Source organism: Diuraphis noxia, unplaced genomic scaffold (assembly GCF_037042655.1).
Source record: "Diuraphis noxia isolate RWA-SAM2 unplaced genomic scaffold, SU_Dnox_SAM2 contig0001, whole genome shotgun sequence".
In the NCBI taxonomy this organism is placed as follows: domain Eukaryota; kingdom Metazoa; phylum Arthropoda; class Insecta; order Hemiptera; family Aphididae; genus Diuraphis; species Diuraphis noxia.
This window is the reverse complement of record NW_028301711.1, coordinates 25825616-25838979: the sequence shown is the minus strand read 5'-3', so window position 1 is coordinate 25838979 and position 13364 is coordinate 25825616. Positions and strand designations below refer to the sequence as shown.

General features: G+C 28.7%; 2 protein-coding genes across 2 annotated transcripts; both read left to right on the top strand.

Annotated features, from left to right (window-relative positions):
- The first annotated feature begins 48 nt into the window (after nt 1–48).
- LOC149060383 (uncharacterized) lies at nt 49–2194 on the top strand. Its single transcript, XM_089217383.1, has 3 exons — nt 49–205; nt 1485–1572; nt 1754–2194. Exons 1-3 carry the CDS (start codon nt 185–187, stop codon nt 2092–2094), a joined length of 450 nt encoding a protein of 149 aa, XP_089073509.1. The 5' UTR covers nt 49–184; the 3' UTR covers nt 2095–2194.
- An 890-nt stretch (nt 2195–3084) lies between these two features.
- On the top strand, nt 3085–13108 carry LOC149060382 (E3 ubiquitin-protein ligase rnf8-B-like). The gene is made up of 4 exons (XM_089217036.1): nt 3085–3266; nt 4985–5085; nt 10946–11132; nt 12793–13108. The coding sequence occupies exons 1-4, from the start codon at nt 3212–3214 to the stop codon at nt 12882–12884; spliced, it is 435 nt and encodes a 144-aa protein (XP_089073162.1). The 5' UTR covers nt 3085–3211; the 3' UTR covers nt 12885–13108.
- Nucleotides 13109–13364: the final 256 nt, after the last annotated feature.

Below are 13364 nucleotides of genomic sequence, written 5' to 3'. Positions count from 1 at the left end.
GTGCATAGGTAGGAGCCGGAACACTCTGGATACCGGTAGATACCGGCAATTTACTTATAAAGACTGCCGTAATCGGCATCGGCATCACACTACATCTCCTCAAATCCCGAGTACACACATCGACCACAGGTTGAAGTTTGCAGATTCGTTGTAGACAACGTAAGAAGAAATCACCAAACACGAAATGGCTTCTTTCAAGTATCTGGTGAGTGACTTTAACAACACAATATTATATTATTATTAGGTACTACACCGCAGCTCAAAAATGTTATTGACTTATGATTGTATGCTTATTGTGCACTTATTGTACACTTGTACGTATACGCGGCTGTTAGATTTTTATTTTTGTACACCTACATACAATGTATACATACGATTTAATGGTTGTCGATCGATTATTTTTTATGCGAATTCCAATTCAATTTCAGTTATACCGATGCCATATTTTTCGTATAATACTCGATTCTTGGTCTTGATAGATTATTGGTATGATATAATTTCTCTTTGACGAACCCCGAATGTTTTGTTATAATATAAGCGTCTAAACAAGTCGGAGACCTTCAAATAAAATATTAAGTATTAGAAATCTTGTTGGTGTGATTATTGATTAGGTTAACCGTTAACAATACAATAACCGTCATTCTATGTTGTCCGAACATGATTAATCATAATTCATTACTATAATTGTAACTAGATTTCCTAGATCTTTACTATAGGAGTATGCTGTCCTTTTTGACAGGGTGGACCAAACCAATTATGATTTATATACTTAAAGAGACACTTTAAGATATATTCAATTTGAAATAATTCAATTTTTCAATGTATTCAATTAATTATTATCATTGAAGTATAACGAATAAATACAATTAGTATAATTGGTAATTTATTATTCAAGTTTCATGATAAAAAGTTATCAGGTCGCAATATGTATAACAAGTACAATACGGCTCTTAGGGTGGGCCATGGCCCACCTGACTCATTCCGTGCGCAAGCCTATGGTTTTAACTGTTTACTAAAATGTGTGTTCAATTTTGCCATTATAATATTATTATAATTTATAATGTGATTGCTTATAAAATGTACACGACTTGAACCAACTCGCTTCTATTATACTAAATCAATTATTGTCTAAAGAATGAAAAACATCAAAATATTATGTCACATACAAATATATATTATATTTGTGCTACAAAGACTTTCAAGTCGTGTACTTATATTTACCTTTAATTATTTTTTATCTAATATGATGATATCGGATATTCTTCTGCAGTTTTATTGTACTACACAGTTTGTAAGTTTACAATTTAATAGTTACATTTCACATTATGTGATTCGTCGTTAAAACATTTTACACTCTGTGCCAGCACCTATAAATTACGTCAAATATCATTATACTAAAATAATATTATATTAATATAAATTTTATTCATGACATCAAATACGAATTATTTTCAATTATTATTTCTGTTTTTTGTGCTAAATAGATATTCTTCGCCTTGGCCGTGTACTCAGTTTCCGCCGAAGAAGGAGTAAGAGCAAAAAAACACGCTTACATCGCCGCTGCTCCAGCTCGTGAGTGCTAATAATATACATTTTAATACAATAGAGCACCTATACGTATAGTACCTATGTCCTATATACACCGTCAAATTCAAATTAGTTTTTTTGTGAATTTAAAATTATTAAATAAAAATAAAATCTTATAAATATAATATTATAGCGACGTTAAAATGATTTTTTTTTTTGTCCTCAGCGATTTTGAGTTATTCCGCCTCAGCCCCTGGATCATTCTCATACGCTAGTTACACCAGTTACCCGTACAAATATCCTGCAACAGTAGCTGCATATCACGCACCCGCCACATACCCGGCAGCAACGTACCCAGCAACTGCTTATGTGGCCGCTGCATACCCGAGCTACCACGAAGACGACGGCCAATACTGGCCTGGCAAGTACGAAAAGTCTTACGTGCCAGCCTACAAGGCCGCATACCCGAGCTATCCCGAAGACGACGGCAAATACTGGCCTGGCAAATACGAAAAGACTTACGTGCCAGCCTACAAGACCGCATACCCGGTCGCCTACCACTATTGAAAACTCTCACAAAAATGATACTCAACCACCCTTCAAAACAATCGTAGTTCTTCGATAAGACTTTTAACAATAAAAAACGTGATCTTAATTTCGTCATCAATCGATTTTGTTGTTATTTATCAATCTCCATTCCTATCCTGCAGATATATAGCGTCATTCAGTATCATATAATATGATATTAACAACGCCTATTTGTACTATACTATATTGTCTATATTATATTATATACTATATATGTATATTAGCTTAAAATTTAAAAGCACTTTTAAATACGACACACACCTTAGACTTTAATAACTATATGTAGTACCTACTACTATTGTAGGTAGTAGCAGCTGCGTAATTGCAAATGTTTTATGAGAGGGGGTATGGATATTTTGGCGGCATACTTGCTGTCATAAGCTATATAATATTAAAATACATGATTGCAATTTTAAATGGTGCATGCCATTAGTCATTATGGGTAATCGTTTTAATATTGTAACACTTAATTAATTCGATTTCTATAGTTATCTGAAGAGTAAAAAAAAATATTATTAACACAAATCACAATACAATAATAGATTAATAGATATAATATATATTATATAGAAATATTATATTTTATAAATGTTAAATGTTTATACACATTATTATATTATTGTACGCGAGTATGGGGTAATAAAAAACAAAGTCATTTGGAAAGTTCCTTTTGAACTCAATTCCCGTTAACGACGATAGTCTGACGGCTAGTGTGCCAACGATATTATGTTTATATAATATTATTCACATAAATATACATTTCAATTAAAATTTAAACGCGACAATGCGGAGCTTCGTTGGCCGTTTTACGTAGGTATAGATAGATAGGTACCTACTCTTAAGTTATTCTTACTTGATATCGTCGAGTTCCACAATTAAACATATTATTACAATCATATACACTCCCTCTGTCGTTATCGATTATAGGTACCGGTCGCCTGCAAATAGCTTATCTATTCCACAGTACACAATTACCTACTTCGGTCGAACGGATTTAACTGATTTTAGACGGCAATAATTATTATACGTTCATTGCATTATTGTGGCGCTCGCAGTGTAGTTCGTTCTTCGATTGTTCAATCTCTAAGCATTTGAAATGTCCAATTATACTTGTAGCCGCAACAGCAGTACTCTATCGTCAGCCATATCGCGTAAGTTGTTCACGTAGAGCGTGTTGTATATTGTTATAATCACAAAATATCATGTCGTACGGTATTTTATACTAGGTATGTCTAGTACTAAGGCACTGAGAAGTAGACGCGACAATAAATTCAATCTTATTTTCGCCTTTGCTGTATGGTATACTTGTGACGCGACTTGACTTGCGCCGCTCGAGCGCAACAGTGTGTCTCGTGCATCGTCGGATCGGTATTATACGAGCTGTTGCGCGATACACTCATGATTTAAAGCCGTAGTCATAAGCGAAAATAGAAAATCGCATTAGGACACAGGCCAACAATGATAAATGTGAAGAAAAAAATTCCAATCACAAAATAATATAATAAGTTTTTAATTTTCTAACGTAACCATAAGCGTGCTCAGACATTACTGGCAGGGTAGTTCACACATAACATGTAAACACACAATACGTATATAATATCTATATATTCTTAATCGCCACTAAGGGCCCGTATTGCAATAGTTGAACTCCGGTTAAACCACGGGATTCGGCCGGTAAAATCAGCGGTTCAATCATAACAGAGGTTTAAACTATGATTGTAAAACGGGTCCTTATAGTTGTAAAAATGTATTTGTCTATGATTATTTCTTAGATACTGTGACGATATTGAATATTGAGGGGGAAATGTTCGTAGAGTAGTGATGCCTAGTGCCTACCCTGACTACTCCGTGTGTGCACGCTTGTGATTATAACTCTGCAGAATATTATCCAGTCAGTATTAGGTCAAGCCTTTTAGTTTTGCCTATGGTCTCAGAACAACGAGTTGTCCTCTGTGATTTTCCGTTCTTACATATTATTATTATAATATTATGATGTATGAATATAGTTGACGCTGGAAAACAATTACCTATTTACACGGCGCGGTCAATCTCCCGAAAATTATTATCATAGACGCCTGCTCAATGGTTGTGTTGGTAAAACGCGATTTTTGTACAAACGTGTAATGAACGAAATATTAACAGTCCACGTAAGGTTTATTTTTATAGGTAATTACGTAAATGCTGAATGTTTGATTTGTTTTTCTGTCATTCACTTACGTAATCAGATGTATCTCTATAGTCTATATGCGTTTTAATATTGTTACCCAAGTCCTAATTAATAAACGATAATGTTAGGTTAGAGTAAACTCATTAATAATAATATTGTTCAGGATTAACCGTTATTTATTAGCTGAGTTTATAAACCGCTAGGCACTATAAAACCAAGATTATTGTAGATTACATAATATTATATATAGACCGCGCTAATAACGAATATCGATTAAGCAATAATTATTTTATTTTTATATTAATATTTAATATGTGCAAGAAATATTATGTCTTCGTGCTTATTAATTTTAATGAGCATCTTTCTACCTTACTGCCTTCCTTTAATTATTTTTATATTTACCTATTTTAATTTTATTATATATTTTTGCCTTATTGATTTTAGCTACATAACGATGTTCATTTTTTATTCGACTCTTAAGTATTTTTTCGTATTTATTTAGCAGAAAGTTAAAACTAAAACATTTAACGGATAATTAATATTGTTATGGAGTATATTTATTTTTTTGATTTGCATATATCAGTTGTAATTTAAAATTATACGTGCCTAAACATATTAAATATATACACACACACACATAGTTTGATATTTGTTTATGATATAGTACAATAACTAAACAAAAACTTTTTTTTTAATGTATAGAGTTAAAAGCAAAGCCGACGGAAATGGAGAAGAAAATTATTGCGAAAATGTTAGATTATACCGACTTAACCTGCTCGATATGCTTCGAAATTTTTGAAAAGGTTAGTATGCAAGTAAAATTTGTATGAGTTTTATTTGGTTTCAATAAGTACCCGTATAAAATGTTTTTTATGATATCATATAACTCCGTGGTTCAAGGCGGTAATCATAGACGGAGACTTGATTGATTTATTTTTTTTTTGAGAGAGGGGTTTAAATCATTCTCTACAAAATAAGAAGTAAGGCTTTGCAAATGTTCAATAATTTTTGGGGGCTTCCATATGTTTATTCTTGTTTATGCTCTCTCAATCTAACCTAACCTAACCATGAACCCTTGCCGTTAAATATTTACCTAGGAGAAGTAGTAGATATAGCAATGGTTCTGGCTGAGCCACATCTAAAATTTTAGTGTTTTAAATAAATAAATAAATAAATAAAATTGCATTGTTATATCTTAAGAAATATTAATAAATAATGTTTTTTTTACAGGTAGGTATCTTTTAGGTATAAGTACCTTTTAGGTACAAAATATACTAAAAAAATTGTTTTTAATTTGCTAGATAATCATTTACATTCTTCACTGTATTTTCATGAAATATCAAAAATATATGTTTCAAAATAATTTGATCCCTCGCGTTTTTAAATTATTAAATTATTATCGTTTTTATATAATTTAAAATAAAAGATGATATTTAATCTAGTATAGGTACAAATAATAGTTTTAACTTCTTAATTGTTTTAAATGTAAAGTGTATTGAGTAGTTAATAGCACAACATAGATAAAATTTAAAAAAATAGCCCGGTTAGGTTGATACCGTAAAAGTTAACGCGTATGTCATATGAGCATCCCTGGTTAAATAATAATATTTTATTGTTAGGGAAACAATTTAAATGTGCATTTTTAAGCACCAATTTCAACGGTCAATTTCAAATTTAACCGAAATTGGGTAATTATAGATAAATATTGAAGATAAAATATTTTGTTGTATATTTTATTATTATCAACCTAAACTTAATAATTATGGCTCAAATATCAGTTTTGATAACATCGCGGAAACGTGAATTCGTTATAGCGTGAATGTTAAATGTTAGTTAATGCGTTTAGCGTAACAAATATATATGGATATTAAAATTGAAAAACGAAATAAAACAACGCATTATACGATTGAAAATTATGTTTTTAGTAAATCTAACCACTAAGAAGTGGCGCCGAACCGCCCGAACCCTATGCTAAGGTCGTGCCAAGGCAGTAAGGCACGACATATTTTGAAAATTTAGGATAGTGCCGCTTATTGACCACTTTCTTCTCCACGGTACGCTATTTTCGCCGATATTAAGGTATTGGGACTTTTAAAAAATTTTTCGTCCTATTAGATTTTTAAGACTTCGACGCCACTGCGGCACTAAAAACGAATCTTTTCGTTTTCGGTTGTGTGGTTATGACGGTTATGTCGTTTCAAAATCTGTCAAAATAAAAGGGTAATGGATTTAAAAAAAATACTGTTCAAACACATCACAAGTTATTGAAAAAGGCAAAAGGTTTCAAAAACCAATGGCGTATAGTATTTTTTAATCATGGAGGGGGGAACTTGAAAATTATATTTCAATTTTTATTTCATCCGGTCTTATAACTTCCGATATTTAGATAAGGTATTTAAAATGTTTGAATAACTTAAACTTCTGAAATTTTCATGTAGAAAAAATGTTCATGGTTATAAACTTTGATGGAAGATTTGGAAACTAATTTGTTAATCTGAAATATTCCGGAAAATAATTTAGTTAGGTTATTCTTTTTAGATCGCTTCGCATGTATTATATTTTCCATTTTAGATTTTTGTTCTAAAAGTTTTAACAAAAAATTATTCATTCGGGCAAAAAACTTAAAAATTTAATACAAGGTTCTAGGAACCTGGTTCCTCATAAGTTTAGAATTTAAGTTTAAGAATTTAAAGTTCAAATTTTGACAAAATCATAATTAATTTGTAGTTAACAATTTATGAAACATATAAACGTGTATAGCTAAAACTTGAAAATTGAATACAATGTCTTTCATACGTGAATTTCATACTTTTACCAAACAATTACTGATGATTTTAGGGAAATTGGTTTGCTGTGTATTACAATGTTTTTGTAAAAATTAATTTATCACCTACTTAGGTAAACTTTAAGAATTTTGTCTTATTTTTAAAATTATTTTTATGCAAATTTTTTGATATTATATAGCATTATGATTTATTATAATAGCTCGATAGATAAATAGAATCTTAAATATAAAACCATTGGAACAATTTTTTTATGCAATCACTGGCTTTGGAGATAACCACTAGATAGCGCGACACCTATCAATTTTGAAACGGTCTGTCATCAAAATTATAAAATTGATTAGCTATTTAGCTATAATTATTTATTATTTACTATAATTTATTATACTCTTCAATATAATTATAAAGGCACGTACACGTTTCAAGTTTCCACGAATAATACTTTTGGACGATAAAAAAATATCTCAAAACGATTTTCTATATTTAAATATCCATTTTTGTCAAAAGAGTATATTTTGTAACTGATAGGTGTATTTACTTAATAACATGTTTTAAAAAGTGTGATTTCTGTAGGTCGTATTATAATTGTCTAAAACGTAAAATATAAAATTAAGATATTCTTGTTAATTATTGAAGTAGTAGTCTTATAAATTATAATTATACCATATAGTTATATAATAATGTTCTAAATCAGACAAAAAATGTAAATCGTAGGTCATTTACAGAAATGTAGGCATACCTACTTGTAGTATAAAATAGTAAATTTCACACTTATACAAATATATTTTTAATATAAACTGTTATGTAAAACATCTAATTCAATACTAGTCTATTTTTTCGGTTGTTACCTATAGTAACAAGATGATATATGAATAATATTAATCATAAATTTCAGAAAGAAACAATAGAAATCAATAATTCATTTAAAATGTGATGCTCCGACACTACTGAAGTGATTTTAAACATTTCAAAGATAGCAGCAGATATTTGTTTATTATTTTGCATTACCTACCTAATTAAATTAAAAGCTAGTCTTTTATGGAGATAAAAATTATAAAATATAATATATAGTATATAGTACTTATATAAAATAAAATATAATGTTCGCTCCACTTATCGGCCAACTTATCGGTGTTAATAATAAATTCATTTTAGTAACATTTTCCGCAATATTTTTGTTTATGATGTTCTCACAATCAAAAAAATCTTAAATATTATCATATGTTTTCGTGATTTGTGAATATAAAATGTTTGTGCGTGTCTTTATGACAGTGTGCTAGCATGTTATTAAATACTGACTTTAAAATATGTAGTCTTTGACAAAACAAATATCATGTGTTTGCATAACTCCTATAAAAACTCCGGGAGTTCGGTATGAGTATACAGTATTATAATACACTGTGATATACTATACATAAGATATGAATTACGTAATTGCTTTAAACGATCCAAAGGTCTCGGTTGTGGTTGTTTTATTAAAATTATGAACTATGCATGATATCAGGATATCTAATATTATTAATTGTGTCGCGTAAGGTACTTAATATATATTTTTTTAAATGTACTTAACCATGTTATATTGATATATACACATACCTATATAGTATATACTATAATAATGTAGTGTACCTATTAAATCAGTTGTATCACGTATCGTTATAGCAAAATAGCGAATTAGTGAATTTACACTAACATCTCATTAAAAATAAATAATAATTATATTTCATATAATGTTCGGCTTCAAATATTTTATAAAATATCTGAAAATATATAGGTACCTGGATGGTAATACTGCTATTTATTATTATTTTAAAAAATTAAATGAAATAAGTACCAGTACCTATACTATTATACCATCTAGATTAATCTTATGTATAATAGTGATTCACCAAAAACATACTTACCCAGGGGTGTATATCGATTGTGCCGAAATTACTTTTTTACCTGTAAAAAATCTAATGATTTCGCCGGCTATCGACTCCACTGAACTTTTTTATATATTGATTCAGCCGCGGCTATCGACTCCACCGAACTTAATCGCATCGGTTTTCATATATATTAATCAATATAATCTATAAAATTGTAGACATATTTTGTTACACGTAGGTATATTGATTTTATTAGAAATAAAAGTAAATATAATTGTATTTATGAAACATCAAAATTTAATCCAAAAATCTAACAAACTACAACTTAATGCTCAATTCAATAAAGCACATATTAATATATTTTTGTTTCACATGTATTAAATTCAAAGATTCAAACTGATACATATATAATAATAAGAGGGCTCGATAATAATAAAATAAGTAAAAATAAAAATTACGAAAGAAAAAATAAATATATAGAATATAGAAATAATATTTGAAGACTATTTAAATAAAAAAAATGATAGATTTAAGTATATAAAACTGGCATCAAAGCACTATTCTGAAAAATAAATCAATTAATATAATTATTATAACATTTTAATTACTATTTACTATTATTTATTTTATTTGTACTATATTATTTTTGCTGTTTTGGCGTTAGCTAAATAAATTTTAAAATATATTATTTTACTATTTTAATACATTTTATTTACGAGAATGTTTGAATTGTTTTTTGAAATGTTTATATTTAAATTAAAAAAAAAACTATGATAAACTGGGTGATCTTATGCCTACACTATTGATTAAAAAAAAGACAGTCAATGGAATTATCATAAACAAATATCCGCCGAAATTGATAGCCGACGGAATCAATAAATAAAAAAGCTCGCTGAAATCGATAGCCGGCGGAATCAATATAAACAAATATCGGGCGGAATCGATAGCCAGCGGAATTGATATTAAATCGGCGGAATCGATAAAACCCCTTACCCTGTAGTAACAACCCAATCAATACTCAGTTTTGATTTTTTAAATGTAAGTAAGGTACTTAAAGACTAGATTTCTTGAAATTTTTTGTGGTACCTACTGAAGTCAACTCTGCAGTGATAAAAACTTCAAATGAGAACCCTTCTGCAATCTGCTTTTCTGAAAGTTATTAAAAATTTAATACATGCGATTAAAAATTCAAGCTAGTAGTTTTTCAGTTATTGAAATATTTATATTGAGGATAATTGCAGTTCTCAAAAATGGTTTTACAATAATACAAAATATATATAATATTGTATGTTGTATTTTCAAAAGGTTCTAAGACCATTTTTTACAAACTATTGATATTGCAGATAAATTAATATGAATCACAATATAGACTCATTATCTTCTATTATCTCTCATTGACATCAAACTATTATTCTTAGTACTCAAAGATAAATAACTCAAAAGCTACTCATTCAAAATTAAATTTTGATACATCTGAATTTTCAAAAAATTTGTCACTAAATAATTTGAAATAAACAGAGTTTTTATTTGAAAAACAGAAGCTTGTAATTGCAGGACTTCACTCTTTAAATAGTACAAAAAAATCCCAAGAATTTAAAAATGTGCTTTTTAAGTACACATATAAAAAATTAAAAATTAAAAAAATCAGAATTTTAATAAATTCATCATTAAATAGAAAGAGAGTGTGGGCCGTGGGCGGCGACTGGTGAGCATGCTTGCTAAATCTTCAGTGTATAAATTTATAAGCTACAAAATACAAATCAAGTTACTGAAAGAATATGATTTGATCATTAATTGTAGTTTATAAATCAATCATAATAAATAACAATAATATTTTTATTTTAACCATTTTTTACCTAACCAACTTTTTTAAATTTTTTTTTGCATATCTAGTAAAGAGTAGTGACTATACTGACGTTGGTATAACTTGAAAATGTTTCGTTATAATTTTAAAATATGTATAGGTATTTAAATTAATTTTAATCATTATTTTTTATTTATGATTTTATTAGCCATCAGAATTGAAATGCAGTCACGTTTTTTGTTTCAAATGCATTAAAAATTGGATGCGTAATAACAAGTCATGTCCCATGTGTCGGCGAAACACAATTGATCCGCCAGTTGTGTGCATAATGTTGGAAAAACTTATTTCAGAAATGCAGTCAGTTTCTGTACCTGTTGTAAATCGACGCTACACAAGTACGTTACACATTAGGCGTATAAAAATATTATATTCTAAAGAGTTCTAACTTTTCAGTATCTTTGAATCTTTGAATGATCGATTTAGATAATAATAATATGTTCACTAATATAATATCTTACTAGCAATCAGTGTGCATTTGATCGAAGACCTTATTTAATAACACATTTTTACTGACACATTATTACTAATTGCTAATAATATATTTTTTAATTTAAAACAAAAAAAAAACAGCATAACAAATAATACCAATATTGATACAATTATATTGGCAGTCCTAAGTCTGAAAAATGAGAAGGAAAATACTGATTTTAATATATTATTGATACAAAATATTTGGGTAGGTACATAGGCGCACATTCAGTCTTAAACTTGGGAGTACTAAAATCTTTTACCTCAAAGTGACTAGTGGGAGACTTTGCTCTCCACACACCACCCATACGGTTAAACTTACTATTTCAAAAAATTACCACATTTCTACATTAAAATTCTCAAATTAATGAATCTGATTTTCAATATATCCTATAACCGATTATTATAATATTATTAAATGAACAAGTGTTAATATTAGGGTTGTCTACATTTTCACTACTTTCATCATTTTTTATTTTTTTTTTATTTTACCCAATTTAAATGTATTGGAAATATTGAAACAAGTAATATAATGTGAATAATATAAAATATTACATTTATTACTTGACATTGAATTAATAAATTGTTATTACTGTATTACTTGTATACTTACTTAGTACTTGTATACTATCAAACTAAATAATTTTAGTTTATATCATTATTTTCATATTAATAAATCATCATTCCGATAGACATTGCAGTATACGAAAACAACATTTTTAGTAAAAATTATTGCATTACCAATATAAACTGGAAATAATACATTTTAAATGCAAAATTACACTTAAAACAAAACTTTTAATTCAAAATAATTTGGGGGTGCTAATTTAAGACTTAGGGGTGCTAAGCACCCCCTGGCACCCCCGTATGTGCGCCAATGGGTAGGTAATAAAAATTATACCCAGACCTCAATTTACGTATGTATAAAATATAGCCAGGCCGCAATTTACGTATGTGCAAAATATGCCCAGGCCGCAATTTTCAGCGACCCCTCTTATCGCCCGGGAATCAACTCAACGGGGGATTTATTGATTCCGCCGAAATTACCTGCTAAGGAAAAAAGTTTATATTGATTCCGCCGGCTACTGTTTATAATATCTACACATCGATTCCGCCGGACACTGTTCATCCTCCCCCTTCCCCATTCTATATGTATTTTAAAACGTATAGTCTATTTAGAAAGTTTCTAAGTTCACTTATTTAAAATACGTGGCCAAATATTATCAAAAGTAGTTACTTATATACTCGTACATTTTAATTTATACCTACATACAATTATTTCTATCAGTTTATTCAATTTAGACATGTGACCAAATTTGATCAAAAGTAGTAACATTTATATATTTTTATTTTGAACTATATAATTATTATCATTTTATAAAATTTAGATTATACATTTTATAATATATTCACATATTAATTAGATTATGCATTTTCATTTTGAATACTATAACTATAGTATAACTATAATATAACTCGTACGCAGCCATATGTATACATTTACTTTTATTGTTTGCCCTATTTCAGTAGGTACAGCTTATAAAGCGCACGAACCCTTAACCGCAACACGCCCAACCGGTAGAAAAGAACTTATTAGTGGTCGTCCACCATGGAGATAGAAAATGAAGAACAGTAATAACATTATATATATATAATAATCTATATTTATATGTTTTTAAAGTCAATAAGTTTGTAATTTTTATTATTTTAACTAAATTAGTAACTTTTTATATTATCATAGACTCTAGAACCTATAGATAAACACAGTCTTGAAGGCTAGTTATATAGAGTAGACTATAAATATTTTTATGTTTTAATGGCTTAATGGCTTAATAATTATAAGATAGGTAATATATTTTTAACTTTTGAATATTTTTATATAGCTTTTACAATGATTCTTGATTCTTTTTTATCAAATATAATATAATAATATATAGTTAGAGTATTGAAATGTTGCACATGTTTATTGAACTAAAATTACAAAAATCACAATTAACTATAAGAACTATATGTACCTAATGTTACCTTGCGTGTTACCCTAGCTGGAAATAGTACAATATATCCTACATATCTAGTACTTGTACCTAGTACCTACCTAT

Bases quoted from the DNA above. Each gene is read 5' to 3' on its own strand.
- LOC149060383 (XM_089217383.1), top strand. From the start codon at position 185: ATGGCTTCTTTCAAGTATCTG. The intron at 206-1,484 runs GTGAGTGACTTT...TGTGCTAAATAG, and splicing joins TGGCTTCTTTCAAGTATCTG to ATATTCTTCGCCTTGGCCGT. The intron at 1,573-1,753 runs GTGAGTGCTAAT...TTTTGTCCTCAG, and splicing joins CATCGCCGCTGCTCCAGCTC to CGATTTTGAGTTATTCCGCC.
- LOC149060382 (XM_089217036.1), top strand. From the start codon at position 3,212: ATGTCCAATTATACTTGTAGCCGCAACAGCAGTACTCTATCGTCAGCC. The intron at 3,267-4,984 runs GTAAGTTGTTCA...TTTAATGTATAG, and splicing joins TCTATCGTCAGCCATATCGC to AGTTAAAAGCAAAGCCGACG. The intron at 11,133-12,792 runs GTACGTTACACA...GCCCTATTTCAG, and splicing joins TGTAAATCGACGCTACACAA to TAGGTACAGCTTATAAAGCG.